The following is a 27,074-nucleotide window of genomic DNA, read 5'->3' as shown; positions in this document are numbered from 1 at the left end:
GCCTTACAAAGATCTGCTGCTACATATGAATTGTACAAAGAATCCTTTTCGATTTGGCCCACTTTCAATTCCATCTCCACAATTCGTCAACCGAGTGAATCGGTTCAATGGTGAAGCTTCGCTTGTGTTACAAACAAACAGAGATATGTAAATCTGTCTTATTCTGATGTGATGATCATATATATATATATATATATATATACATAATCTGTTTCTGGTTTTAATTTGTTGGCCTTGTTAGGTGCACCAAATCTCCTTACTCTATGCCAAGAATCAAGATTTCCTTTTTTGATTTTAATTCTGATACGAAATTGATTCATGTATCAAAATAATAAATGAGTTTTCATATTTTTTTCTTTTCATATATATGTAAATTGAAAGCATTTCGATACTAAATTTCCTAAAATGATAATCTAGTGCTGACATGCCATCATCATATGCAAAAGAGATTTCTATTTTCTGATTAAGCACTCGTGGCAACCATTTTAATTAGTAAACTAATAGTTAAAAGAAATCAAAGAAGAGAAAAATAGATGGTCACTCTGTGTGTGTGTGTGTGTGTGTGTGTGTGTGTGTGTGTGTGTGTAGAGGCCGGCGTTGATGATGAAGAGCCATTCAATTATTCTTTCCTTCCCAAAACCAAAAAACTGAAAGATTGAAAAAAAATATATATATTTATTTATGCAAAACTAATATTTGAATTACATTATAATATTTTAGGCCAGATATATATTATATATTATATATATAAGATTAGAGATAATATACAAAAACGATTTTGGTAAAAAAGAAGAAGTAATAACTTAAATACAAAGCCGAGCCAAGCCCACGTATACACGCGTCACTACCACTTTGAATTTGGATTATGATTTGAATCAATTTTTTAATTAATCCCAATATTTACTGCATTTGCTTTAATTTTCAACTATGAATATATAACCAGAGGACAAAGGTCGCATTCATTCATTCTGATTGGTCATCCGTATTGGAAAGAATCTTAATTGCCTTCTACCATAACCAAATACATTCCTAAACAAAACAATCTTTATGTATAATATAAAATTATAAAATGGAAAAATAAATTGTCGTGAGTAATTAGTATAATATAAAAAAAAATAGAGTGGATAAATAGTATATATATATATATATATATTATAAGGCTCTTTCGAGAAATACGAATATAATACAGCGTACGTAAGATACCTGGAATGGAAGTGTTGTTGACAACATAGCAGGAAGGAAACTGCGGGAAACCCGCCCAATCAAAGCAGCACACTTACCTTTTTCTTCTTTTAGAACTATATATGGTTATTACCTTTTTCTCTTTTGTCTCTGGGTTACTTATATTCTACTACTATGTCTCTTATCTCTGTCTCTGTCTCTGTCTTTTGCTTTTCTTAATTTTCATTGAAGAGGCAGCAAAAGAGAGCTAAGAGTTGAAACAAAAGGTATAGAGTTGTAGCAGTAACAGGAGTTTTATAAACAAAGACGAGATAATGGAAGAGGGACAGTATCAAAAGGAGTTGTTATTTGGAAGTGGGTTAGGAGTGAAAGTGATGACTGATGATCAAATGGAGACGCTCAGGAAACAGATATCTGTTTATGCTACTATTTGTGAAAGTCTTGTTCAGATGCATAAGGCCATCTCCGACCAAAATGATTTTTCTGGTTTCTCTCTCTCTCTCTCTTTTGATGTTTTTTCTTTGTGCATTTAATTACAATTCATTGAATCAGTGAGGGTAATTCATCTTCTTTATTGCTGAAATTTACTTCCTTTTTTCGCATTACCGAGTACTACCGCCCCACTAATCACTAGCCCAATAGCTATACTCAGTTTGATTGTGTTTATTGCTAGTTGAATTTCCTCCCTATTATTGCCTGTAAAAGTGATCGCTATGCTGTATTTGTTTTAGGGATGAGATTGCAAAATCCATATGCTGGTCCGTTTTTCTCATATACACTGAACAAGATCCCTTCAAGGCAGAGGTGGGCTCCAAAAGCAGAGCAGCTTGAAATACTGGAGAGTATATTTACGCAATCCAAGGCAACTCCAGGTCGGCAGAGGATCAAAGAGATAGCCACTCAACTGTCACTGCATGGCCCAATTTCAGAAACAAATGTCTATAATTGGTTCCAGAACAGAAGAGCTCGTTCCAAACGAAAGCAATCAGCTCTAGCACCATCACCACCACCCCCACCACCAAACAATAGAGAATCTCAAGTTGAGGTGGAACCTGAGCCTGAGCCTGAGCCTGAGCTTGAGCTTGAGACTGCTAAAGAGAAGAGAACCCAACTGGATGACAATTTAGCTTTCATGGTGAATCATATGTACTTCCACACTCCTGAGATTGGAGGTAGTGAAAAGCTTTTCTTTCATTTTCAGCATCCCCTTCTATGTTTATATCAGTGTACCTAATTGCTTATGGTCTATGCCTGCAGGGATTGACCAATTGATTGGCAAAGCGGAAGTCCCAATGAGCTATGATTCTTACTGGCAAGTGGACCAACACGACTTGCTTTGAAGACGGGTGATGTTTTGGAAAACCATTTTTAGAAAATATATGACCATAGATAACATAGTATGAAGACTTTTATATAATTTTTTATACATATATATATATATATATATATATATACATGGAGAGAGAGACGGAGAGATTTTAGACTGGTAGGTTCATTAGAGTGGCTTTGTAAGATCTTTTGGTAATCTAATTTTAGTTAATTTGGATTGTTAGAATGTTTATTGTTTGTTATGAGATTGCTTCTTTGCTTCATCTGTTTCCCTCTATGGGCTAATGTTACAGAAAGCCTGGTCCCTACATTTAACTACATATAATTGTTGCATCAAATGTGGAGCTGATTTCCCTTTTGTTAAACCCATAGCTGAAGATGTAACTCATCAACAAGCAAAAAGTTGCAAGGACAAACACACCCCTCTCTCCCCTCCCCAACTACACACACAACAGGATGTTCTTCCAAAAGTTGCTCCTGCCGTTGTTTAGGCCGGCAGCAACCCCTTCTCATCGTTTTCTTCATGCTCTTATATGTTTATGTCTTCTTCACTACTCGAGTAGTTGCTTTTTCATATCTGAGTATATCCCTTTCATCTCCTATTCTACTTTAGTTGTGTTGAAATTTTGGTACTCCGTCTGTGAAGTTAGTCCTCTTGTTAGAGGAGAAAATGACAGTAGAGCTTCACTTTGTTTCATATATTTTCGCACAAGGTTTAGCTGTTTTCTAATGGGACTTTGGAGCTTGAAGGGTGAGTTTACATAATTGTTTTCGGAGATCTTGGCTTGGTTTACCCAATCTCTAACCATGGTCGATCCAAATAGGCTACACATTCACTAGCATGGAGATGGAATTGAAACTTTGTTTGACCTACCCAGAGATCAAATTTCTTCCACCTATCTATGATCTTTTTAGGTGATCGACTGAATTCAAATGTGCACTGCAAAATATTGACATTGATGTTTTCTCTTCATTTTAGTGAATTTCTCTCAATTGGATATGTTTTCTTTCCAGTTTTCTTATTCAAATGTACAGCTTCTATTGCAGTGCTCCACCATCTCTGCAAGCAGTTTACGACCCTACGCCTGATTGCAGATTTCATGCCCTTACCCCCCAGCTTATTTGAATTTTTTTGTTTACACCTTTAAACGTAACAAGAAAAACAATGGATTCCAGGTGAAATAACTAATATGGTTCATTTTCTCTGCTAAAGGCATAAGTAGAGATAGCAAGTTTTGATGCTGCAATCATCACTCATCATAAACAGAAAAATGACGTTGCTACTTACAGTTTTCCTGACATTAAACATCTAAACTAAATCTGGAAAGCCAAAATTGTCCCATCCTGCTAATGAATCCCCTTCAGTGAGGTCAACTTCATTAGAGGGAATGTTGACATCTGATGGTATGTATACGCAGTCAGAGCTCACAGCAATTAATTGAATACAGTATCCAGTTATTGAAGAAACTGTTGCTCTGCATTTAGTTTACAATGTCCCATGTACACCCCGTCATATACACTTGACAGAGAAGGTTGATCTGACCCACATGTGTCATAATTATCACTATAAGTTAAAAAGATCAAGCAAAATTATCCATTTAAGTTGGCTAGATGCAATGTACAATGTGACGCCCTGCATCAATTTTGACTTTGTCCGTTCAAAAGCCGGTCTCTCTTTGGTAGTTTCAGCTGCACGGCATGAAAAAGTTAATGCAAGACTCCGCCTGGTACTAGTAGAATTCATTATAATCGAAAGACACGAGTTTCTGACCTTTGGCCTTGTAGTCCTCCAACCTCCAGAATTCTGATGCGGGGAGTATGAGAATCTATCAATGGAGTTAAAAGCAGCAGTTTTATCCATGCTTGGGCTATGAACTTCCTGCAATTATACAGAGAAACACTATGTTACTGTTAAACAAATAAGTCCAACGCATCAAATAAACCCTGGAACCTTTTTGGATGTTCAAATCAGCCCTGGTTTTTTAGTGTTCAACCAGGTCTGCTTATTTAATCAGTTAGCAAGTGGATACATACGTCGCAAGGAACCCACATTATGCAAAGTCGCATATATACGAAAGAGAAAAAAAAATAAAAAAATCTTGCGAAAATTAATCTTGCTTTTGTTATTTTCTCTTTTAGCCATCCAGACTTAAAAAGATTTTTTATTTTTCTTAATTTGCTCTCCATCTCTCTTGTATTCTTCACATTTTATGCTTTTGTAGCGCACAAAAACACGCAAAAGACATGTTAGAATTATGGACCTTGAGAACCATATATTACGAAGTTACCTTTTGCTTTGATGCTCTGTCTGTTGATGCTTCCAGATTCTGAATTTCCAGACCATCAAAATAAAACAATATCTGCATATTAAGCAGTAGTCAGAAGAAAAGCGAGCACAAATATTAACAGAGCACAACCAGTTGAAGAAGATAAAGACGTGCTACCCTTTGTTTCCAGTGTTGAAAAATGACAAGATTCTGTTAAACGAACCTTATTAAGTAATTGAACATTTGATGCATCAGTCGCCATGATTTGTACTCCAAGGCAATTAGAACTGCTGCAGAACGGGCAATAGATAGAATTGAAAACACACCCATCTTCTTCGCACCAAACCCCTCGCCCTGGATTATCTTTAAGAGTAATATTGTAAAGACGCTGATCTACTGATGCAATATCAGCCATGAGAACAGGTACGCTTTTTGTATTGTTGCTGCAATATTCAAATCTTTCTTTTCCTAGAGACGTTAAGTGAATTTTTGATGTCGAAGTCAATGAGCATCTGACATATAATTGATTTTCAGGAAGACCCAATGGACTTTTGCAGAGTGAACAAGAAATTTGTAATTTCTGATCCATGACAGGATCAGAATTGATGCTTGATGGAGCACAATTATTTGTTGGGAGGACTCGTGGCGCTTTTGATTCCATGGACTGGTGTTCTGCAGAGTCAGTCGCCAAATCAAATTCAATCCTGCGATTTGCATCTTTACTGGCCATTGTATCAGTTGTGGATCTAAAACAGCCAGGAGATTCCATATCGGGGGAATCAGGTCCTTCAACAAGGTTAATAAATGGCAAGCCTATGGGCTGCCTCTTTTTCTGTGTATGAGAATTAACACTCAAATTAAGAGTAGACTCAGCTTCTGGTATCAGGCTGCAGGTGTTTGCATTGAAGTCTTTCTTGGGAGTTACTGCCAATGAACAGCAGGCTTTGCCAGGATCTTTACTTGCGTTTGTTAGAGACACTGAATAAGATGACTCCTGGTCCGTATGCTCAACAGAGGCCTGAATCATGGTTAAACTAGAATTCCCATCCTTTGAGAAGGAACCTGAACTAGCTGTTGTACCATTGAAGCCCATTCCCGGGGTTTCTTTAACAAGGGTCATCTCTGGATCTTCCTGGGAAGATTCCTCCAAGAACCTACAAATTCTCACCGATTTATCTTCATAGAAGTCTAGCATCTTGACATATTAGAAGAGATGCTTATAAAATAACCCGTTAGTTACCCTTTATGAGTGTATGAATATTTCATATATGACACGCAAATAACACGAAGGAATAGAATCCCCTGATGTTTCCGTTAATAGTTATTTTGCCTACAGGGCATAATTTGAACTTTTACTGCAGGACTAACAGGCCATAATCAGTAATTAGCAAAAAGGTAAGATTTCAATGTTTTTTCGAAGTTTTGTCTCATTACATTCTACCAACATGCTCTTAGTCTCTGTTTTTTCCTTGATCAGAATAACATTATTGAGTCTGCTGGCTGTAGCTTCCTGAAGTTTCCTGAGATTTACATCTTAACCGTACATTCGATTCAGCATCATATACCACATAATTCATGGGTAATACGACTTAGTAAATGCTTGAAATGATGAGATCTTTTGTATGATTTATTGCATATTTTGCTAGTAAAAATAGTACTGGATTCTAAAAAACGCTGAACCACAATAATCGTTGTTAGTTCTGTTAAGCAACCAAGGTAGTAGAAAATGGCTAGTTACTTACCTTGACTCTTTCGGAAAATCACGTTCTACATCAGTAATTTCTCTCCGACTGTCAATATCCTGATCTATTTGCATATATGACTGTTCAATGTAATCTTGGGACTTAAGATGAGAGATGGCATTGCACTTCATCGAGGAGACTAGTTTCCCTGCACAATTATCAGACTTGTTCAGTTTCTGATTTTTTTTCCTTGTAAACCCGTTGGCAGGTTCTCTAGGCGAGATCTTTTGCCCCTCAGTTTCAGAATTTGGTAATTGATCAACCATCTTCTTGCCTATGTTTTCCTGCAATAAATTTTAGACATGGAAACCATACAATCATTTATCCGCTAGCTTGTCTGGACCATAGGCAAGAAGAAAAAATTTCCAGGAAAAGTGAATGATGCATAAAGACGTATGGAGGACCTTGACATCCCTGAAAAAGGATTTTAACCCCTCTATTGACATGCTATAACTATCGTACTGGCAAATTGATTTTCTTAGCCACTTTGAAATGTACATTCTGTTCTGCTCCTTCTTATAACGTTCATCTGCTTGAGAAAATTACACCAAAGGAGACAGTAATCAGTAGGTGGAAAAGGAATAAGTAATTTCAACAATCTGAATCTGATTTTGAAAATCCAAGAGCTGAGTTTTCACAACTGCTCATAAAAGCTTCAGAAGAAGCTTACTTTTACAGAGTGCACTGCATAAAAAACAAATTGTAGAACTTTTGATGGCATTAACTTGTTTACACAAAATACTCACCTTCTCAAAACACCTGGTTTCTATGTAAAACAAATCTAGATATATGTTCCCCATTTGACAAATAAATAGAAGTAATGCTTAAGAGCCCACATATTTTACCAAAATTAAGAAATATTTCTTGCGGTTAATATTTTTACTGGAAAAAATATAAGTAGAAGTATAAAGACATACTATCCTCACATTGAATTTGTAAGCATAATTTTTTTTTATTATCAGTCTACCAACCAGGATATGCCTATTTGGTCAAGTACAACAACCTTGAAGCAATCACTCCTTAATTCTCAGGCCAAATGTAGTGGTACAGCAGATAACTTATTTCAGAAAATAAAAGGGCATGTCTGAAGCAAACAGAAAGATACTTACAACCCATTATTTCATAATAATGATAATGAATGATACCAAAAATGAATTAATACCAACATTACCTAGTAGGATGATGGCCCCATAGTCAAACCTATGTCGTATACAGCGTCCTACATGAATTCAGAAAGAGTATTATGTCCAACTATAGAAATAGAACTGGTATCATAAAAAATTATTGTTCCAAAATTATTGCTTGAACATAAAAAAGAATTGGTTATGGACAAAATAAGGTGACTAGTGTGGATGCATGCATATGCATGTATAATTGGCATCAAAAGCAAAGCCAATGGCAGGGCATACCTATAGCTTGATTCAAAGCTCGGAATGCTTGGTAGCAATACCATTCATTCCCACTAAGAAGGTTTTTGGACGTCTTGTATGTATCATTATAGCTCTTCTTTAGGCGAACTTGAATATCAAGTCTAATAAGAAATTTCAATTCAGTCAGAAATTCAGAATCATAATTGCAATCTCTTTATGAAAAGCTTTTAGAACTAGTAAAATTCTTACATGTTTGGAAATGGGATACCAACTACTATCTGAGATGGTGAAGCATTCCCCGTTAAGGGTCTCCAAGGGGAAAAGAATTGATGTTAAAGATTTTATTTTTTCTTTTACTGGAACAAAACAGGGAGGAGTTACCCAATGACATGCACACCAGCTGCGAATGTCTAAGATAAATAACTGCTCCTCGTATGTCTAGATGATACATGCCACGGACTAAAGTGGCACCAGTATCCCTAACAGATTTAAGAAAAACTGAACAAAGTGGCAACCATAAATCAAATAAGAAGGATACAACAACTCGAGCATTATCATCAGAAAAGTCCATTCCTTCTGAGACCTGTGAGAAATAACCCAAAGGTTGAGTATACACAAAATAAATAGCGGATCATCAAATGTGAGCAAGCATACTGGAAATAGAAATGATAACATGTAAGGGAAAAGAAAACATAGACCATAACAACATTCTAATTATTTGATAATTTATGCTTTAGAACAAAAATTGTGCACCTTGCCCCGGCAAACAGCAAGAAAAGCAGCTCCTTTTCCTAAATTTTCTGTGGATTCTACAGCCTTTTTAAGGTCCAACCTTTTGACTCTTTTCTTTCTTCCAACAGCATGTGTGTTGCATTTACAAATCGAGTCATAATAACCCTTTAAAACAGAGTCAAATTCCTCCTCTTGGCTTCCTCTTGGTTCTGCATTAACCAGCAAACTTTTCAATCCAACTAAAATAACTCCAAAAGAGGCATTTGAGAATAGAGCTCAAGTAATAGATTCCAATAAACTAGCACTTTTAATCCAACAAAATCATGTGATGTTCAATGTAGTGCAAAAAGGTTACCCAAAATGCTTGCAGACAAGATCTGCAAGGCCAAATTATGAAGTTCTAATCATCAAGTATTTGATCAGTTACATAATACCAAGTTACATGTCTCACCAACAAAGAGTGACTTTTTTGCATTCAGTCGAGACCATTGACCAGTTTCACGCCAACGATTACACAGTTTTTCCATCAGTTTATAACTTGGGAAGAACACAAGAGAGCCAGCTGGAACAATCATGCAAATTTCCTCCAAAGTTTTACCAAGTGCATCCTTCACAGCAAGATATAATAACATATTTATTATATCATAGAAGAAGATTTTGGACCATAAGACATCAATGATAGGAAATACAAGGTACCTGGAAAGCAAACTCATCTGCTGTTTTGTAACTTGCATTCAGTGGATAATTATCTGGACCAGTGGATATTACAGCAGCCCACACCTAAATCAAAAGATTGATAAACCATTTATCCATTTTAGAACATACTAGACATTAAGACAAGTCTGTGCCAATCTTACTTGTGATTCATTGTCAATTACATGTGGCGCTTCCAAACAAGTTCCAAACTGAACTCCAAGCTCAGATGAAAAGGAATTCATCGGTGATAGAGTCCTGAAAAAAGTACCAGAGACCACATATAAGTAAGATTTCAAAATGGAACATAGTGGACTCGATCATGTGACCAAATCAAAGAAAAGGTGAGTAGAAATGTTTGGAATGGTGAAAAACCATTATGTTTGAACAATATCATGTTATTAAAGAGCAGCGTATAAAAAGCTCACCATTTGCTAGTAATATTAATTTATCTAGTAAATAAATACTTAGACTTGAAAGATTGGATACAGGTTAATTGCAATTATAAAGCCATTAACTGGTTAATCGCCATCTTTGCGCTAATAGATTGCTTATAAGATTAAATGGGATAACTAACAAGTTCATATTAGCTACCTATACAGCCATATGATATTATGGTGATTAACGGTCACATGCACAAGCTGAATCATTAGCACGGAATTAATGATTCACGCTTACCCTGAAGTTAAAATTACTGACAAAGAAAGATCAGCAATATCTCTGAAAACAACAGCAGGATTCAAGCACCATAAGCTTAGAGTTAGCGTCCATTCACCAACGGGACTTTCTGCAAATATAATCAGAATTAAGTAGCAATGAAATACTAGCTTGTTGATTATTCTTTATTTATAAAATGGGGGGAAAAAGCAACACATCTGTTTTCTAATGAACCAATAACGATAGCATCATGCCAATGGATCACAGAACATCTGCCCCAAGGCAAAAATTCTTTTGGGCAACAGCTATTCTATCTATATTATCTTTAACTGATGATAACTAATAACTTGCAAAAATGAAAACAGAATAATTACTTACTTCTATCTCTCTTAATATGCCGTTGCAATGCAAGTTGATAGTCGGATACATGGCAACCATTTCTCGAGAAGAAATAAGTAAGTGAGGAAAATAACCCTGTTTGCAACTCTCAGAAGCTGTCAGTTACATTGTGAAAGTTCAGTGGCCATCAAATAAACACAGGTGCCAATCTCTACCTTCCAACACTATCACTGCCATGCCACTTAAATGAGCTATGTCTGGTTCTGTATCTGTCGCAGCTTTAATTGCCTTAACAAAAAACAAACATTGTAGATGGTAATGAAGCAGGCAAATGCCGTGCATGAAACAAAACAGAGTTAGTGATAAGAAACCTTTAGGGCACAATCCAGCAAGATTGGGAAGCACTGTTGTGAAATATTAGCCTCTTGGAGCTCCCTCAAAGCCTTATCACCGCTCCAACTATAATAGAAAGCAACAAAAAATTAACAATTACAAGTAGCAAATGCCCAAATGAAAATTTCAAATGCATTATATTGAATATTGCAAAGAGCACGCGTCATATTTATCCAAAACAACAAAAAAAAAAATACACAAGAATGCAAAGTACAAAACAACAAAAAAAAAAACACAAGAATGCAAAGTACTTGTCTAAGAACAGGTTCAAGAAGATACAGATAAATGTTGAACTTAAGAATTTATATACAAGAACAGACAAAACAATGATAACATTTTATGCACAAACATGACATGGACAAAAAAATTAAAGAAGATAACTCACCTAGAGAAGTAGTGCTGAAAACCATGCTTCTGCAATGTGCTTTTCCTTTGGTCAATCCAACTTAGCAGATCCTATGCATTTGTAGCAATAGCTCACATTAACAACAAGAAAATTACGAACAAACCTCTGAACCCTACATTTGCAAATTACAATTAATGGTTACCTGTGTCATTTCATATAATGGTTGGTAAATCGAGGTATTGTGTACACAAAGTTGCTCTAATTCCGTCTGCAATTCTTTAACAACATCACCAAAATAAGCAACATAATGATTTAATAAAGAAATAAAAAGCTAACATGTCTATAACCTACTATATAGAATATCTTCTTCAACATCCACACTACCAGCATCACGGGCAATGTCTTCTATATTGCTGCAGATCATGAACATTCGGTAAGAATAAAACTTGAAACCAAATTGAAATATACAGAGAAATCTAGCCAATTAGCGAATCAGATTAACATGGCTGGTGGTACTGGTAAAATTTTCAAATACTTGCACCAGTATACGAACAACTAATGACAAGTAAATATATCATAGGCATAAACAGCGGCAGTAGCTAGAAAATATATTAAAGGTCATAGGTTATGCAGATGGCAGAGTGCAAAGGACTTGTACATTTATGCTTTCACAAACTGTGTTTCAGTAGTTGCAAGAAGACACTAGGAAATCCAGAAGTTTTATAATTATGTGCACAACTGGTAAAGAATATATAAAATTTGTTAAATTCTTTGATTTCCTTTCTTGGCAATTGAAAAGAAGATGGAAGCGCATACTGGGCTTCATCGAGAATAAGAATGGCCCCTCTAATGTCTATTTCCATTGCTCCTCGGATGACTGGATTTATTACATAGTTGTATGGGCAGAAAACTAACTGTGCATCATCTGCCATTGAGCGAGCTGCATAATATGAACAGCCTGAAAAAGAAAAAGCAACGATGAGTTGCTTATGATTATTAAATCAAAATGAACTATTTGAAAAGCATATTGCCCTAACAAGATTGTCAAAAGTACAAAATAAACCTCTAACAACTTTTCCAACTTTGACAAGATCTTCAATATCATGGACCTCATGACAACCTCCCCTTTGAAGCGATGGATGACCTTTAACTTTATGTGCATTTCTGCTTGTACAGGACATTTTTAATGGAAATTAATAGATGATTGGCAAATAATAGATGAAGTAATGACATATAGTTACATAATCAACTTACTTGAATTGTAAGCACCCAGCATCTGGATCTTTCAAGAGAAGTTTGCTGAAATTTTTCACAACAGAACTCAGGGAGGGAAAAGAAAATATGTTTTAAAAAAAGGGCATTTTGACTGTAAGAGCATACCATTCTTCATCAATATTTTCCTTCCCATTTACGTGTGCATTTGTGCAGTAATGTCTCCTTGAAGCCTTCAAAGTACATAAACAAACTTTAAATTAGACAAAAAGATAATAGAATATAAATCTTTGATGTTCACGATCTTTTTGGGGTTAAATTGAGCAGTATTAACTTATACGACATTTATGATTTATCACAATATAATTAACTCGGTAGCCTTTGTAGGAATATCAAGGTATCATTCTAGAAACTAATGTGTCTAATATGTGGTTTTGAACTTGTAAAAGTCAAGAGTCAAGTAAAGCTACATCATAAAAAAACGGATATCATGTCAAACTTAAATTTTTAAGCATTAATTTCACTAACTGGTAAAAGTGAGATCTCAGAAACAGCAAGTCAAATGCACAACAACGAATGCCACATACTTAGACTCAGATAAACTACATTATTTTAAGGGAAGGGCTGAACCTACCAACACTGCCATGGGCACCCTATATGCAGTCTTCCGATATTCACGAATCACTTGAGTAATTTGTCCATGTGTCCTCCTTTATGAACCACCGGAACACCATGAAAATAGAAGTACTCGTTAACTCTTATAGCATTATACATATCATGATCATGGAAATAACTTTATTAGCATTCATTCTAGTAACGAAAGTATATTAGAAATGAAGAAGTAGAATAGAAGTTAATGACATAAAAAGCTCAATTCTATGAATGCAATTACTGATACTCAAAATATAAAAACTTACGAAGAGTAAAATATAGTCGGTGCAGCCTTTTTCTTTTGAGTTTTGCTAACTGCAGCAGGTTGAGCTGCCTCCAGGTTTCCTGAAGGTGGAATACCTGAGGGAAATTAAATGATTAGCTCGTGCTTTTATATTAAATTAAGAGTTTCTATTTTAAAGATCCGTTAATTTGATATTTTAAATCAGCAATTATTTTTATGGCTTGATAAAATAAGATGATCAGTCTCAGAGCTTACTTGAGGGTTGCGTTTCAGGAATAAATCCACCGCCATGACCTATAGGATCAGTGATTGCCTCGGGATTAGGTTTGGATTGAGTAAGATCCGCGAGCTGTTGCTTAGACTTATAATTCTGTTGCCACGCGAGAGTGGAACAAAGAAGCGAGAGTGATTTTCCAGTACCGGTGGGTGACTCGAGTAGCGCATGGCAATGGCCGTCTCTTACGGCTCGATCCAGCGTGGAAATCACTCTACCCATGAAAGCCAGCTGAGGACCATACGGCTGGTACGGGAATTCCACTTGGATACCTCCAATGTGGTATGCATTTTTGGATTTAGGGTTTGGATTATTGCTCACCGTATTTGCAGCGACCATCGCAGCGTCGTTTTGGTTGGAATCTTGAACGAAGACATTATGTTTTGAGAAGCAGATGATACATGGGGAAAACTTTGGCGGGAATTTTTTGTTTGTTCATTCGGGTTTAGGCGGTAAATTGTTTTACGCGCCTCGTCTAGGACTTAAGGTACGACGTGGCAAATGCCCACCTTAGCATTACAACGTGGCAAAGCTAAAATTATTAAATAGTTAAATTTCAGAATTTTTTAATTAGAGCAAATTATGGAGTGATAGGCGATTCATCGCTACCTGTGTGCTTTATCTTCTTTGCTTTGCGCTGATTCTACTATCAATTCGGTTGGACATGTCTTTTCCACGATCTCAGGAAAATGAACAGAAATTAGCAAAGGCATTAAGCACAATTTTTTTCTTTTCATAAACAAATCCGTCAATTGATAAAAAACAAAGTTCGGTTATTCCACTTCCTCTCTGAATGATGAATCTATTTGTATGAAACGCTGACGCGTCCTATGAATTAACGAAGCTTTAACAATCCTTCAATGGCGACTCATAGCCAACAGTTTTTAGGGTTTCTCACGCGCTTGAAGAAAACCAGGTACCTTTCAACTTACCTTCACTCATCAATCTCAAATTTTCCATTTTCGACCCAAAATTGTCAACTCGACACTTTAGGCAGCGATCCATCACTTACTAAACTCAATAACCAATCTAATATTGACGAACGTTATATTCTCCGTGAGCTCTCTGATTTATTACCAATCTCTCATAAGGCTTCAATTGCTCGCTCGTATGAACTCAACCAATCAACTAAGCAAAGTGAAAATAGAGGAGTTGTTGCTGATTGTTATTTGTCGCCTGAAGATAAATTGAGAGGGGTATTTCTGCAAAAATTAAAGGGAAAATCAGCAATTGAGAATGCTTTAGGGAAAATTGGTGTGGACTTGAGCATAGATGTTGTTGCCAATGTACTGGATAGAGGGAACCTGGGAGGTGAAGCAATGATTATCTTCTTTAATTGGGCGATTAAACAGCCGACGATTCCTAAGGACATTCATAGTTATAACGTTCTCATTAGGGCACTAGGCAGAAGGAAATTTATTGACTTTGTGCTGAAAGTTTTGGTTGATTTGAAGGCAGAAGATATAAATGTTAATTTGGAGACCTTATCAATTGTTATGGACAGCTTACTTAGGGCCCGACAAGTGTATAAAGCTATTCAAATGTTTGGAAACTCAGAAGAGTTTGGATTTGAATGTGATACTGAATCTTTGAATGTGCTTTTGCAGTGCCTGTGCAAGAGGTCACATGTCGGTGCTGCAAATTCATACTTTAATTCAGTGAAGGGGAAGATTGCGTTTAATAATACAACGTATAATGTGATAATTGGAGGTTGGTCTAAATTTGGCAGGATTAGTGAAATTGAAAGGATTTTGGAGGCAATGATTGAAGATGGTTTTGATCCTGATTCTTTGACTTTTAGTTGCTTACTTGAGGGTTTGGGAAGAGCTGGTAGGATTGAAGATGCTGTTAAGATTTTTGACAATTTGAAGGAGAAAGATCTTTTGCTGGATACTGCTTGTTACAATGCAATGATTTCTAATTTTGTTTTGCATGGGGATCTCGATGAGTGTATGGAATATTATGTGTGTATGATGAGGAATAATTGTGATCCAGACATTAATACTTATACGAAACTGATTTCTGCTTTTATCAAAGGTAGAAAAGTGGCTGATGCACTTGAAATGTTGGATGAGATGTTAGGTCGAGGAATTGTACCCACAACAGGTGATATAACTTCTTTTATTGAGCCTCTTTGCAGCTTTGGTCCACCTCATGCTGCAATGATGATCTACAAGAAGGCAAGAAAGGCTGGATGTAAAATATCACTCACTGCATATAAACTATTGCTGATGCGGCTTTCGAGATTTGGTAAATGTGGAATGCTGTTAAATATATGGGATGAGATGCAAGAAAATGGTTATACATCTGACATGGAAGTTTATGAGTATGTCATTAATGGACTTTGCAATATAGGGCAGCTTGAAAATGCTGTACTAGTGATGGAAGAATCTCTGCACAAGGGCTTTTGTCCAAGCAGACTCATATATAGCAAACTAAATAACAAACTACTTGCTTCAAGTAAAGTAGAAAGAGCATACAAGCTATATTTGAAGGTCAGAGATGCTCGTTCCAATGAAAATGCTCGCAGATTTTGGCGTGCTAATGGCTGGCACTTTTGACTGGTCATTCTTGGCTACTGCAAACATGTTCTACATATTTTTTTCCTTACAACAGGTATTTAATTTGCCTGTATGATGGTGGTAATTATAATATCATGTGCATTCTAATAGTCACATGGTATTTATCCAATTAGTGTGCCATTAAGCTGTAATAGAATAAAATTGTGTTACTGTCTTGAACAGTTTTTTCCATTCTTTTCTTTTCCTTTTTACCCTTCATGAAATTCTTGTATTCTGTGTTTTAAGGTCATGATTTGATTTCTTGAGTTCAGGCTTATGCTTTTCACCAGGAGATGATTTTTACATGTGGATGGGACTGAACTGAGTAAATATTGAAAGTTTATGATGACAAAAAGCTGTCTCACACTGCAACATACACTTATATGCATCATGACACGGAAGAGCCTCATGAGAATCTTGGTGCTTATCATTTTCTTATTCAAGGGGTATTGCTTGGATCATCCTTCTCTTCCTTATCTTGTTATCTGAGATTTTATTTTGCTTGATGAGGATGTTTAACAGCTTTTACTTTGATTTAGTGACCTACTATTTTGGCTTTGCTTGATAGTCTTCCATAACTATGGAGACCAAGCGGTCAGTTGGCACTATAATCAAATGTATTATTGTTCTATTATAATGTATACTCAATCCCAAAGTGTTTGGGGGGCTAACAGCCTTCACTTAGCCCGGGCTAATGGATCAGAGTATATTTAGATTTCTAACCGTTGAGTTCAATTTGAACTTTTAATGGTGGTCATGTTGCTCCGTATTTGATAGGATCACTTCAGTACTCAATGGCTAGCTCCAGTTGTAATATTCGTGTGTTTTATATAGGCTTATTTGAACATTACTAGCTACCATCTGTCAGTAGATTCTTGTGTCCTATTTATTCTCTTTTTAACATTTACTAACACCATCTGAATCCACGATATGCAATCTCTCTCTCTCTCTCTCTCTCTCACAGTGCCAGGAAAATTTGGTCCCACATTCCCTTGGAGCATGCTTTTTGGTGCATGCATTGCCTTCTTAATTTCTGAGAGATGTATTGTCAAAGGTAAGAAGCTGTGGTGCCTATTTAAATTATGAGTTTCTTCCGCTGGACACTTGTAATTTTTGACCTTATTATATTTTTTCATATGCTTCCTTGTTAGTTGAAAAGGCTGATTCAGAATTATCTTCCATTTCAGAGCACTCTGCCAGGCCAACACTGTCATTCAGAGATGAAAGCTAGGGAAGCGACGAGAGTCTGTTATTATCATGGCTTCATTTGGAATGCAGCTTGAAATTTGCTAGCAGAGGCAGTTCTTATTTGCTTGAGATGGATTTTATATGATTTCACTAATTGTTGGCACAAGCGATCATCTTCACTTAGATGGGAGATCTGGATGTCACTTCTCCAATTCTTAGAAGATAGAAAAAAAAAGGTTTTGATTCTGCATATCTTTTTGTTCTACTGGCTCTTCTATAATCGCTGTTCACCTATAGAGGATAACAATATTATAGATGGATCATGTCCTTCCCCTGTCTTCTTTAGCTTAGATTTCACCTAGTGTACAATCTGAGTGAAGTGAGCTGCAGCAAGACGGATGTAGTTAGTTACTGCATGTAGCCCCTTTGGTGGGAATCAAAGGGGTCATTATTTAATATCACATGACACCCATGTCCTCAAAATTGTACCTTTAATTAAGTCTCTTTATTTTTGTGAAAATATTTTTCCTTATTTTTTAATGTTTGAGATTCCAAGAAAAAATAAGTGAAAGAAAAATAATTTACTGGTCAAAGAAAAATTATTTCAAAACACAGAAAAATAACTTTCCGTTTGGAGGATGGAAAGTTATTTTTATAATCAACGTTACAAATTTCCTTAAATACAATTTCTCTTTTTCAGTACTATTTAGAGACTCAATAAATCAAGTTTAATATATATATGAGTTGTGATAGTATAGATTATTATTTTATAAAATATTATATTTTTTAAAGAAATAACTTTCAAAGAAAATGTTTTCCAAAAGGAAAATTATTTTTTACAAACAAATATAGAGTAAAAGTAAAATTAATATTTTTTTTAAAAAGATTATATATTCAATGGAATAAATTATAGGCATTTCTATATTGTCTTTAATTGATAAAAAAAATAATTTATTATTTTATTAATAAATTTAATAATTCAAAATAATATGCAATATTGAAATATAAAATTTTTCATTTCTTTGACAAGCAAAGGACTCAATTTTAACTAGTACTACGCTTACTGTTATTTTTTATTCTAATTTATTTTTGAATTGAAATAATTAAAAATGTAACTTTATTTTGAAAAATATATAAGATTTTATTAAATAAAAATTAATAAATAGCATAATGTATGATATCATATTGAATTTCATATTTTTATTTTTATTTATTGATATATTAATTATATTTATAAATTAATAATAAGACATTATTAATATACTAGTCTCTTCGAATTGGAAATATTATTTAATTGAATATAATTTAATAATTAAAGTATTAATTGCATTTGTATAAATTAAGAAAAATAATCTATAAAATCGAAATAACTCTACAATTTAGCCTAATAAAATAATATATTCGGGATAAGGATAGCTAAAGTAAAATTAAAATACCTTAACAATACATGAACGAATCAAATTCTACATCGAAACGAAATGAATGATATATTTATATATAGTGTTTGAATTAGACATGAGAGGTATATTTTGATAATTTAACTATGAAATTGAAAGAACTCTACAATTAATAATACTTTATTTAAAAAAATTTCAAAACATGATATATATATAAAAGTTGTCGAATCCATATATAAAATATATAAAGGTAACGGTAGAATAGCCGATCTTCTTTAAGAGTTGTCGATTTCGAAATAGGTGATTTTATAAAAAAAAAAGAAATTTATTAAGTTAAATTTATTAAAAAAAAAAATTAAGATATAAGATTCTTCTTAAAAAGTAAAATACATTTCATTGAAAATCTTAATATTTTCCAATGTAGAAAAGAAGCACTAGCAAGTTAAACACGCATAATTATTAATTAAGCTCCTTGTTTTATGATCTGAGTGTATCGTATAAGTAAAATACTTTTTTTTTTCTTCCAAAAAGAAAAAAAAAAAAGAAAAAGAGAGAAAAGAAAATTGATTCCGTTTGTTTCATCGTTAGGACATTTGATGTAAATTTGCAAGAAAAAGTATCTGGTTTGGTTGTTCCTGATTCCATAAATGATTTTAATTAAAAGTCCCAAATCTTCAAAAACCTTACAATATAAAATATATCCCAATCATTATGACCACTTTACTTTCGTCTCCCTCCTTCCCCTCGATCTAACCACCCATTTCTAAAAATTCTTTGCATCCCAATCCCACGATATTAAATTCCCTTCAGCAGTTGTTTGATTGAATTTCATTTAATTTCTAATCCACGTGTTTATGCAAGTAAAAGAAGCAGAAGAAGAAGAAGAAAGATCTAATCTGAGGAATTTGTGTGGAGAGATATGGCTGGCCAACCAAACATGGATCAGTTCGAAGCTTACTTTAGGAGAGCAGATTTAGATGGAGATGGCAGAATCAGCGGAACCGAAGCTGTTAATTTTTTTCAAGGAGCGAATTTACCAAAACAAGTCCTTGCTCAGGTCGATCTCTTCATTTTCATCTTTTTTAAATAAAAAAAATGTATTCGAGTTTTGATTCCAAGTATTTCTAAATGCCTAACTGAACTATTCAATTCAAGTGATTAGTGGGTGTACTTCTTTTAATGCTAAGCTCATTGAACGATACGATAATCTTGTGGTGGCTTTTGATGCTTATTGCCATTTTAGAGAATTAATTAGGTCTTTGGATGCTTAGTGAGATTGCAATCGTAACCTTGATGTTCTTGATGAAGGAGGATACTGTGAATGTAATTCCTCATGGATTACGGATATTATGCTAATCAGTGTGTTTCTTTCTCATTTTTCTATTTGCTAAATGATTACAGATATGGATGCATGCTGATCAGAGTCGCACTGGCTTCCTTGGTCGTCCTGAATTTTTTAATGCTCTCAAACTTGTAACTGTTGCTCAGAGTAAAAGAGAATTGACACCTGATATTGTCAAGGCAGCATTATATGGTCCTGCTGCTGCTAAAATCCCACCACCTAAAATTAATCTTCTAGCCACTCCTGTGCAACAGGTAAATCCAATGATGACTCCATCTGCCCCTCAGATGGGTGCACCTCCCCCAACACCAGTTCAGAGTCTTGGCTTTAGAGGGCCAGGACTTCCAAATGCTGGTATAAACCAGCAGTACTTTCCTTCTCCACAAAGTCAGACCATGAGACCACCTCAGGCTATTCCTCCTGGAATTGCTTCCCGTCCCACTCAGGGCATTACTAATCCAGAGTTCTCTAGAGGAAGTAGTATGATGGGTCATTCTCAGGTTGTGCCTACTGGTACTGCTTCCCGTCCACCTCATTCCATGCCCGTCCCTACTGCTAGTCCAAGCATACCAACCTCAAACATCTCAACTGACTGGCTTGGTGGAAAGTCTAGTTTGGCTATATCTGGTCCTCCATCTACACCTAATGTTACTTTACAGTCGCAAACTCAATTTTCTATGCCATCCCAGCCATCTGCTACTGATTCGAAAGCGTCAGTTGTTTCTGGAAATGGGTTTGCAACTGGCTCATCTTTTGGAGCTGATGTGTTTTCTGCAACCCCTTCTACTAGAAGACAAGAACCTTCTCTGCCTCTTTATTCTTCTAGTAGTGCACCAGCCTCAGCCACTATGGTTCCGGCTATGAGTGGGGGCCTCTCTGTTAAGTCCAACTCACTTGATTCACTGCAGAGTGCTTATGCGATGCAACCTCTAGGTGGTCAGCTTCAGCGAACACAATCACTGCCAACGTCAGGTCAACAGGTTTCAACTTCAGTTTCTTCCTCAGTTGCATCTCCTAGCATTTCAGTTGGAGTTGGAAATTCATCTGATAATTCACAGCCTCCATGGCCAAAGATGAAACCATCAGATGTTCAGAAGTATACTAAAGTGTTTATGGAAGTAGATACCGACAGAGATGGAAGAATTACTGGTGAGCAGGCGCGTAATCTATTTTTGAGCTGGAGGCTACCAAGAGGTAATCTTTGGGCTTTGTGCACTCTTTTCCATTTCTATCATCTTGCGATTTAAACATGGTAGTAATTCATGGTGAAGTGACTACAATGTTGATTCCATCTCATAGAGGGGTGTTCAATTCTCAAGTTTATATTCTTTGAGGATGGTTATTTTTGGGGCTCTTCCTTGTGTTTTTGCAAACTATCCTTGTGGAGACCTTTTTTTTTTTTTTTTTCTCTTTGTACTGGTTTATGCTTAATAAGTCTTTATTGGATTTTTCCAGAGGTTTTGAAGCAGGTGTGGGACTTATCTGATCAAGACAGTGATAGCATGCTTTCTTTGAGGGAATTCTGCTTCGCACTTTATTTGATGGAGCGGTACAGGGAAGGTCTCCGTCTTCCGGCATCTCTTCCAAGTAGCATTATGTTTGATGAGACACTACTGTCCATGACAGGTCAACCAAAACTTATTCATGGAAATGCCGCATGGGGTCCCAATCCTGGTATTAATTGGCTTCTTTTGCTTCTCGTCACTTTCCTCCCCGCTCCTGAAATTGTCTTGATATTCCCAATATGTTTCTGTCATTAGGTTTTGGACAGCAGCCTGGAATGGGTGCTCGGTCAATGGCCCCTGCCACAGGTTTGAGGCCACCAGTTCAAGTGGCTGCCCAGCCTGATAGTGTATTGATATCTAATCAACAGAAGCCAAGAGCACCTGCTTTGGAGGATTCCTTTCTGAACCAAAGCGACACTGGGGGGCAAAACTCAATGCAAACAGATGGAACTGCTTCAGAGAACAAGGTATTTTTCATGTCTTTTGTTTCTTTAATCTTATATATTGGTTTGAATTGGACTTTTTTTCCTGTAGAAAATTATTGTTTTTATGACCATCAGACTGGTTTTGAAGACAGCAGCATAAACATAAGCATGCTACTTTGACTTGATGGTGAAAATTAGTTTGTTGGTGCTTATTGCATTGCAAAGAGTGGCAGAGGGGCATGATCCTGGGTGATTATTTTTTATACAAACTAATATGTGACCTAATTATTTGGTCATGAACTTTATTGAAATGCATCTCCACTTTTGTCATCTTCAATCTGAACAAATGTACTTGTTTGTTAGTCCATACTATTCAACTGGGTGGAGAAAGCATAAAAAACGAAATAGCTGGGTTCTAAATCTTGTTCGCAATTTGGTTTCTGTTACATTTAAATGAAAAGATGACTGTATTTTATATGAAAGACAGTGGAAAACTGTTCCTTGTTTTATTTTGTCTTGTAACAGCTGTCTTCCTTTCTCAGTAGTTTCTATCTTTTCTATCTAATTGATTTTCCCATCTTTAATTTCTTTTATTTTGCAGTTTGCATTTTGGGGGAGACACTTATTTATATTTGAAATGAAGTGCCATTTTCCATTTTGTGATGTTTTTCTGTACATAAGTTCATAATTCAGGTGTGGAAAATGCTTTTTGAACAACTTAAAAAGACTGCCTTATGTTTGTTGTAGGTTGGTGAATCAGAGAAGGTGATTTTGGATTCAAAAGAGAAGATTGAGTTCTACCGGAGTAAAATGCAGGACCTTGTGAGTAGTGTCTATCACCTAAGTATTTGCTTTGGTTATTGTTAACACTACTCTGCTTTTCAATTTTAAACATGCTACAACTGGAAACATGTACTCTTAAGAATTTTGAGTTACCAAAAAGACCATGGACTCTAACTTGGCATGAATTATACTAGACAGGATTCTACTTTATTTCTATTTGGATGGTTGGCTGTGCTATGCTGTCAGTGTAAGAATGAAATAAGTTTATTCCCGATCATATGATAGGTTTGGTGCAAAGCAAGAACTTGCAGTCCTAGTCAGATTTGATGGTCATACAGAATCATTACATAAGCAGTTCATGTAAAGGCACTAGGTCAAAAAACACACTGATTACTAAGAAATTAATTATAAACACACTAATTACTAAGAAACTATTGTGTCAAAGGAAATCTCCTAATTTCTTCTGCTAGCTTAGAAGCTTTTAAACTGATTGTACTTTACTGAAGCACATTTCCAGCTGTAGTGTTAAAGCTCCTTTGAAATACTGTTAGTGTCTGTTTTTTATATCAATTTCTTAGAAACAACTTCATTTTATCACCTAGTACAATATCCTCTGGTAATAGTTTTTCTAATATCTTTTTATAATTTCTGAAAATCTTGAAAATTTTAAGGCCCTAGGCCGTCTCTGTGCTTTATGAAAATATTTTGTTCAGCATTTATTATAGTGTTATTTTCTCAGAAAGAATCCAAATATTTCTTATCTGTTTGATATCCTATGGTTACAATTACTTTAATATTGTTTTATAATGTCCTCAGTGCTGGAAAGTTTAAAATATCATATTCATTCATGGATAAGTTCTTTAATCTTTTGGTCATCTTGGTTATATTTCAGGTTCTTTATAAAAGCAGATGTGACAATAGACTGAACGAAATCACAGAAAGGGCCTTGGCAGATAAGCGTGAGGTAGTCTTTGAAATTTAAGGATCGGGTTTGTCTCAGATATCATGATCTGACTTCTTTGCTTTATGTTGATAATTTACGTTAACAGGCTGAGATACTGGGTAAAAAGTATGAAGAGAAATACAAGCAAGTTGCAGAAGTAGCATCTAAATTAACAATTGAAGAGGCCACTTTCCGTGATATTCAGGTATAGTCGTACTTTGTCATAGCAACAATGGCATGATGATTGTTCCAAACCACTTAAAGCCTATGTAGTGTTCCGAGTACCTTCTTTCTATCCTTGGTTCTTTATTTGTGTGTTTGTGTGGTATGTGTGCTCTCTTTTCCTTTTCTCTTTCTTTTAGGGCAATCTTAACTGATTCTGCAGAAGACTAATTCCATACAAGTTAATGCCCATGGAGTACAGACACTTTTTACTGCCACATTTTCCGATCTAGGGTGACATTTGGGGCTTTATATTGAATCCTTGGCTCTTTTTCCCAAATGGCCTACTTCCCATTTTGTGTTTCTATTATATTTGATAATGCCAATGCTTAGTCTGTTAGTCAGGAATTTTCAACTACCAGGAATTAGTTTATTATGCACATTTATTTCATTGAACATTTAGGAGAGGAAGTTCGAGTTGAATCAAGCAATAATTAACATAGAACAAGGTGGAAGTGCTGATGGTATTCTTCAGGTACATTCTCATTATTTATCTACTTTGATTCAATAGAGATCCCATTCAATATTAATCTGTTGGTGGCTTGTATAGGTCCGTGCTGATCGTATACAGTCTGATCTTGATGAGCTACTGAGGGTTTTAATTGAACGTTGCAAGAAACACGGGTTAGAGTTTAAGTCAACTGCAATGATTGAGCTTCCTTTTGGTACTTTACTTTCATTCCTGTTCAATTAAATTTGGAAATTTTCACATTATTATCTCTTATAGCACTTGGCTATTTGCCATCTCATAATTACTTAAACCAATATCACACAGTGGAAATATAATATATCATGATATGAAACTGGTATGTGTCTGTAAATACTTTCCTTATTGCTTCGAGTTGTTGAACCTGCATTGCAGGGCCCTCATGTTATATTTTGCATAGCTGTACTTGAAGCATCTCTTTTCCGTTTTTAGTCCCAAAGAATTGATTTACCCCTAACATTTATATCTATCTGTGACCTTTTTGCTCTTGGTGATTTAAAAGGCTGGCAACCTGGAATTCAAGAGGGTGCAGCTGTTTGGGATGAAGAATGGGATAAGTTTGAAGATGAAGGCAAGTTTCTGGCATGCAACTCTTTTGTTCCCTTTTCTCTTTTAAATAATTCATTAATTATTTGGAGTCTTTTACCTGAATAGTTGGGAAATTTCGACAATATTTTTGTTTTTGCAACTTTGGCCACTTTCAGGATTCGCCAATGACCTCACTATTGATGTGAAAAATGTTTCTGCTTCAAATTCGAAGTCCACTGTCCAAAAAGAAAAAGGGTCGCAAGATGGTAGTTTAACCCCCGATTCCTTATCCAATGGTGGTGGCAATGCGAACTTCTTTAGTACCAGTGAACATGCCCTCGAGAGTGAATCTGCATATGGCCACAGTGAAGATGAATTGGCAAGAAGCCCTCAAGGCAGTTCAACTGGAAGAACTGCCTTAGAAAGTCCATCACAAGCCTTCTCTGATGTTTTTGCAAAGAGTACTGATGCTGATGCAGAAACGCACAGGTATGTATGTCTGTCCATTTTTGTGTTTTACCTTTCCTTTCCTGATTATGGTGATGACAACTTCTATATTGTGGTAATAGAAGTTTTGATGAATCAACATGGGGTGCTTTTGATACTCACGATGAGACAGACTCAGTCTGGGGATTTAACCCTGCTAGTACTAAGGTCAGTCCTATTATACTAAAGCTCATTCCTATATTTTTGAAATTAATCACGGGTGCATGTTGGACCTGGAAGCTGTTGCTTTGTTTGTGTATTCAATGTAATGTTCCATTTTAATCACATAGTCGAACACGTTTAAATGTACTCTTGTGGCTTGTTATTAGAAGGTTAGATGGATGTTACTATTAGACGATAGGCTTGCTTAGGTTTCTAGGATTAAGAGGAGTGAACATGCAAGGATGTCTGGCAGTTTTTTACACCATCATTGACATGTTTTTTTTTTTTTTTTTTGAGGTTCTTACAGTCCAATGAGATTTCCAAAAATTATTTGTTCTGGAGATTGTAGTGGAGTTTTAGAGTACTTTCTGTGCTGTAAATGGGATCAATTGACAGTTGCCTGACATTGAATTTTATTCATATTTTTGGTTGGGGCATTGTTGTTGATGGACCTTGTTTGAGCTTTTCTCCAGACGCCATATTTTTGCAAAGAGATGAGGGTTGTATCATTAAAGATTAACTCTTTCTTTTATTATAAAAAAGGTGTAGGGATTATGGCTGTATGTTTATTGCTTTTTTGCTCTGTCTGACACCTATCAGGGCTGCTGTGTTTGCACTTGCTATGGTATTAAGTCAATTGGATACATACGTCATTTGTTAGATGACTTATATTAATTATCTATATATAAAAATTGTATAGCAGGAATCAGATTCTGATAAGCACAGAGATATCTTTGGAACTGATGATTTTGGTGTAAAGCCAATAAGAACAGGATCCCCACCCTTAGATAGTTTTTTCCACAAGAAGAGTCCATTTTTTGAAGATTCTGTGGCTGGCTCACCTGTCTCCAGGTTTGGCAACTCCCCCAGGTACAGTGAAGCAGGGGACCATGCTGACAATTTCTCGAGATTTGAATCCTTCAACATGCATGAAGGAGGATTTTCTCCAAGAGAGAGGCTTGCACGTTTTGATTCCATAAACAGCTCAAAAGACTTTGGCCATAGTCGAGCGTTTTCTTCTTTTGATGATGCAGATCCATTCGGCTCCAGTGGAGTATTTAAGGTTTCATCAGTCAATCAAACTCCAAAAAAAGGTTCTGAAAATTGGAGCGGTTTCTAGCTGGCAACCCAATCCTTAAATGATTCTTTCTTCTTTCTGCTAAATTCACCCCCATTTTGTTTAGGGTTTATTCATGGTGGCCAGTTTTTTTGTCTGTGCTGTATAGATCGGGTGAAGAGCTGGATTGTTGTAAAGTTTTTTGGTTTGGTTACGTCACGCAATTGTTTTCTATGGCATGCCAGGTTGAAAAATATAGTACTTCGTTTCTTAAGCGACAAATTCTGGATTTTCGTTGAGAACTGACAAGGATGTCAGAACAATAGAAGTGAGGTTTATGCTCTGTATTATTTTTCCACTTTCATTCTGGTGTCTAGAGGTTGTGTTACTATGACAGTGAAGATTATTTTATGGCTCTGTTCAGTCCACAGGAAATATCATCTTTGAAGTCTCGTGGAATTTTGGGTTTAGATTTCCGAAGAAAATTGGCAATGGAAACTGATCATCCTTCTTTATGTTTTTCAATTATTGCTTGCTTTCTCTTGGTTCATCAATAC

The 27,074-nt window shown here is 35.7% G+C and overlaps 4 protein-coding genes and 1 long non-coding RNA gene across 11 annotated transcripts; 4 read left to right on the top strand and 1 right to left on the bottom strand.

Annotated features, from left to right (window-relative positions):
* Positions 1-1,165: 1,165 nt before the first annotated feature.
* Positions 1,166-2,774, top strand: LOC8273628 (WUSCHEL-related homeobox 8). Of its 2 annotated transcripts, none has more exons than XM_048371023.1 (4): positions 1,166-1,307; positions 1,420-1,668; positions 1,914-2,354; positions 2,440-2,774. In XM_048371023.1, exons 2-4 carry the CDS (start codon positions 1,497-1,499, stop codon positions 2,520-2,522), a joined length of 696 nt encoding a protein of 231 aa, XP_048226980.1. In that variant the 5' UTR covers positions 1,166-1,307; positions 1,420-1,496; the 3' UTR covers positions 2,523-2,774. The 2 variants fall into 2 exon arrangements, with proteins under 2 accessions (XP_048226980.1, XP_002510692.1); XM_002510646.4 differs by having other exon boundaries at positions 1,170-1,307; positions 1,414-1,668.
* A 1,063-nt stretch (positions 2,775-3,837) lies between these two features.
* LOC8273629 (Fanconi anemia group J protein homolog) lies at positions 3,838-13,889 on the bottom strand. The gene is made up of 28 exons (XM_015720476.2): positions 13,413-13,889; positions 13,180-13,273; positions 12,897-12,972; positions 12,431-12,495; positions 12,305-12,349; positions 12,114-12,214; positions 11,867-12,008; positions 11,402-11,463; positions 11,253-11,326; positions 11,090-11,160; positions 10,683-10,770; positions 10,527-10,599; positions 10,351-10,446; positions 9,994-10,102; positions 9,480-9,573; positions 9,319-9,402; positions 9,074-9,230; positions 8,644-8,831; positions 8,429-8,473; positions 8,140-8,168; positions 7,930-8,051; positions 7,692-7,739; positions 6,925-7,049; positions 6,521-6,804; positions 5,002-5,932; positions 4,800-4,871; positions 4,283-4,390; positions 3,838-4,200 (listed from the first exon to the last, which is right to left on the bottom strand). Exons 1-28 carry the CDS (start codon positions 13,768-13,770, stop codon positions 4,150-4,152), a joined length of 3,792 nt encoding a protein of 1,263 aa, XP_015575962.1. The 5' UTR covers positions 13,771-13,889; the 3' UTR covers positions 3,838-4,149.
* Positions 5,060-6,538, top strand: LOC125369192. The gene is made up of 3 exons (XR_007214811.1): positions 5,060-5,201; positions 5,313-6,173; positions 6,256-6,538. It is a non-coding gene; the product is annotated as an uncharacterized LOC125369192 (long non-coding RNA).
* Positions 13,890-14,003: 114 nt separating the features above from the next.
* Positions 14,004-17,700, top strand: LOC8273631 (putative pentatricopeptide repeat-containing protein At5g43820). Of its 3 annotated transcripts, none has more exons than XM_048371133.1 (4): positions 14,004-16,047; positions 16,283-16,438; positions 16,957-17,046; positions 17,180-17,700. In XM_048371133.1, exon 1 carries the CDS (start codon positions 14,292-14,294, stop codon positions 15,990-15,992), a length of 1,701 nt encoding a protein of 566 aa, XP_048227090.1. In that variant the 5' UTR covers positions 14,004-14,291; the 3' UTR covers positions 15,993-16,047; positions 16,283-16,438; positions 16,957-17,046; positions 17,180-17,700. The 3 variants fall into 3 exon arrangements, with proteins under 3 accessions (XP_048227090.1, XP_048227088.1, XP_048227089.1); XM_048371131.1 differs by having other exon boundaries at positions 16,265-16,438; XM_048371132.1 differs by having other exon boundaries at positions 16,265-16,438; positions 17,144-17,700.
* A 1,385-nt stretch (positions 17,701-19,085) lies between these two features.
* Positions 19,086-27,042, top strand: LOC8273632 (epidermal growth factor receptor substrate 15). Of its 4 annotated transcripts, none has more exons than XM_015719151.3 (13): positions 19,086-19,634; positions 19,979-21,113; positions 21,375-21,593; positions 21,680-21,891; positions 22,597-22,671; positions 23,525-23,596; positions 23,682-23,780; positions 24,201-24,272; positions 24,348-24,462; positions 24,787-24,855; positions 24,989-25,301; positions 25,385-25,466; positions 26,161-27,042. In XM_015719151.3, exons 1-13 carry the CDS (start codon positions 19,497-19,499, stop codon positions 26,578-26,580), a joined length of 3,021 nt encoding a protein of 1,006 aa, XP_015574637.1. In that variant the 5' UTR covers positions 19,086-19,496; the 3' UTR covers positions 26,581-27,042. The 4 variants fall into 4 exon arrangements, with proteins under 4 accessions (XP_015574637.1, XP_015574642.1, XP_015574624.1 ...); XM_015719156.3 differs by having other exon boundaries at positions 19,087-19,634; positions 26,164-27,042; XM_015719138.3 differs by having other exon boundaries at positions 19,087-19,634; positions 25,382-25,466.
* Positions 27,043-27,074: the final 32 nt, after the last annotated feature.

Source organism: Ricinus communis, chromosome 2 (genome assembly GCF_019578655.1).
Source record: "Ricinus communis isolate WT05 ecotype wild-type chromosome 2, ASM1957865v1, whole genome shotgun sequence".
NCBI classification, from domain to species: Eukaryota; Viridiplantae; Streptophyta; class Magnoliopsida; order Malpighiales; family Euphorbiaceae; genus Ricinus; species Ricinus communis.
This window is presented reverse-complemented; position numbering and strand designations above follow the sequence as displayed.

Coding starts and splice junctions, on each gene's coding strand:
- LOC8273628 (XM_048371023.1), top strand. CDS start 1,497: ATGGAAGAGGGACAGTATCAAAAGGAGTTGTTATTTGGAAGTGGGTTA. Junction 1,669..1,913: donor CGACCAAAATGATTTTTCTG/GTTTCTCTCTCT, acceptor TATTTGTTTTAG/GGATGAGATTGCAAAATCCA. Junction 2,355..2,439: donor CCACACTCCTGAGATTGGAG/GTAGTGAAAAGC, acceptor CTATGCCTGCAG/GGATTGACCAATTGATTGGC.
- LOC8273629 (XM_015720476.2), bottom strand. CDS start 13,770: ATGGTCGCTGCAAATACGGTGAGCAATAATCCAAACCCTAAATCCAAA. Junction 12,973..13,179: donor CCGACTATATTTTACTCTTC/GTAAGTTTTTAT, acceptor TGGTTCATAAAG/GAGGACACATGGACAAATTA. Junction 9,574..9,993: donor TCAGTAATTTTAACTTCAGG/GTAAGCGTGAAT, acceptor TACTTTTTTCAG/GACTCTATCACCGATGAATT.
- LOC8273631 (XM_048371133.1), top strand. CDS start 14,292: ATGGCGACTCATAGCCAACAGTTTTTAGGGTTTCTCACGCGCTTGAAG.
- LOC8273632 (XM_015719138.3), top strand. CDS start 19,497: ATGGCTGGCCAACCAAACATGGATCAGTTCGAAGCTTACTTTAGGAGA. Junction 24,856..24,988: donor GGATAAGTTTGAAGATGAAG/GCAAGTTTCTGG, acceptor GGCCACTTTCAG/GATTCGCCAATGACCTCACT. Junction 25,467..26,160: donor TTAACCCTGCTAGTACTAAG/GTCAGTCCTATT, acceptor AAAATTGTATAG/CAGGAATCAGATTCTGATAA.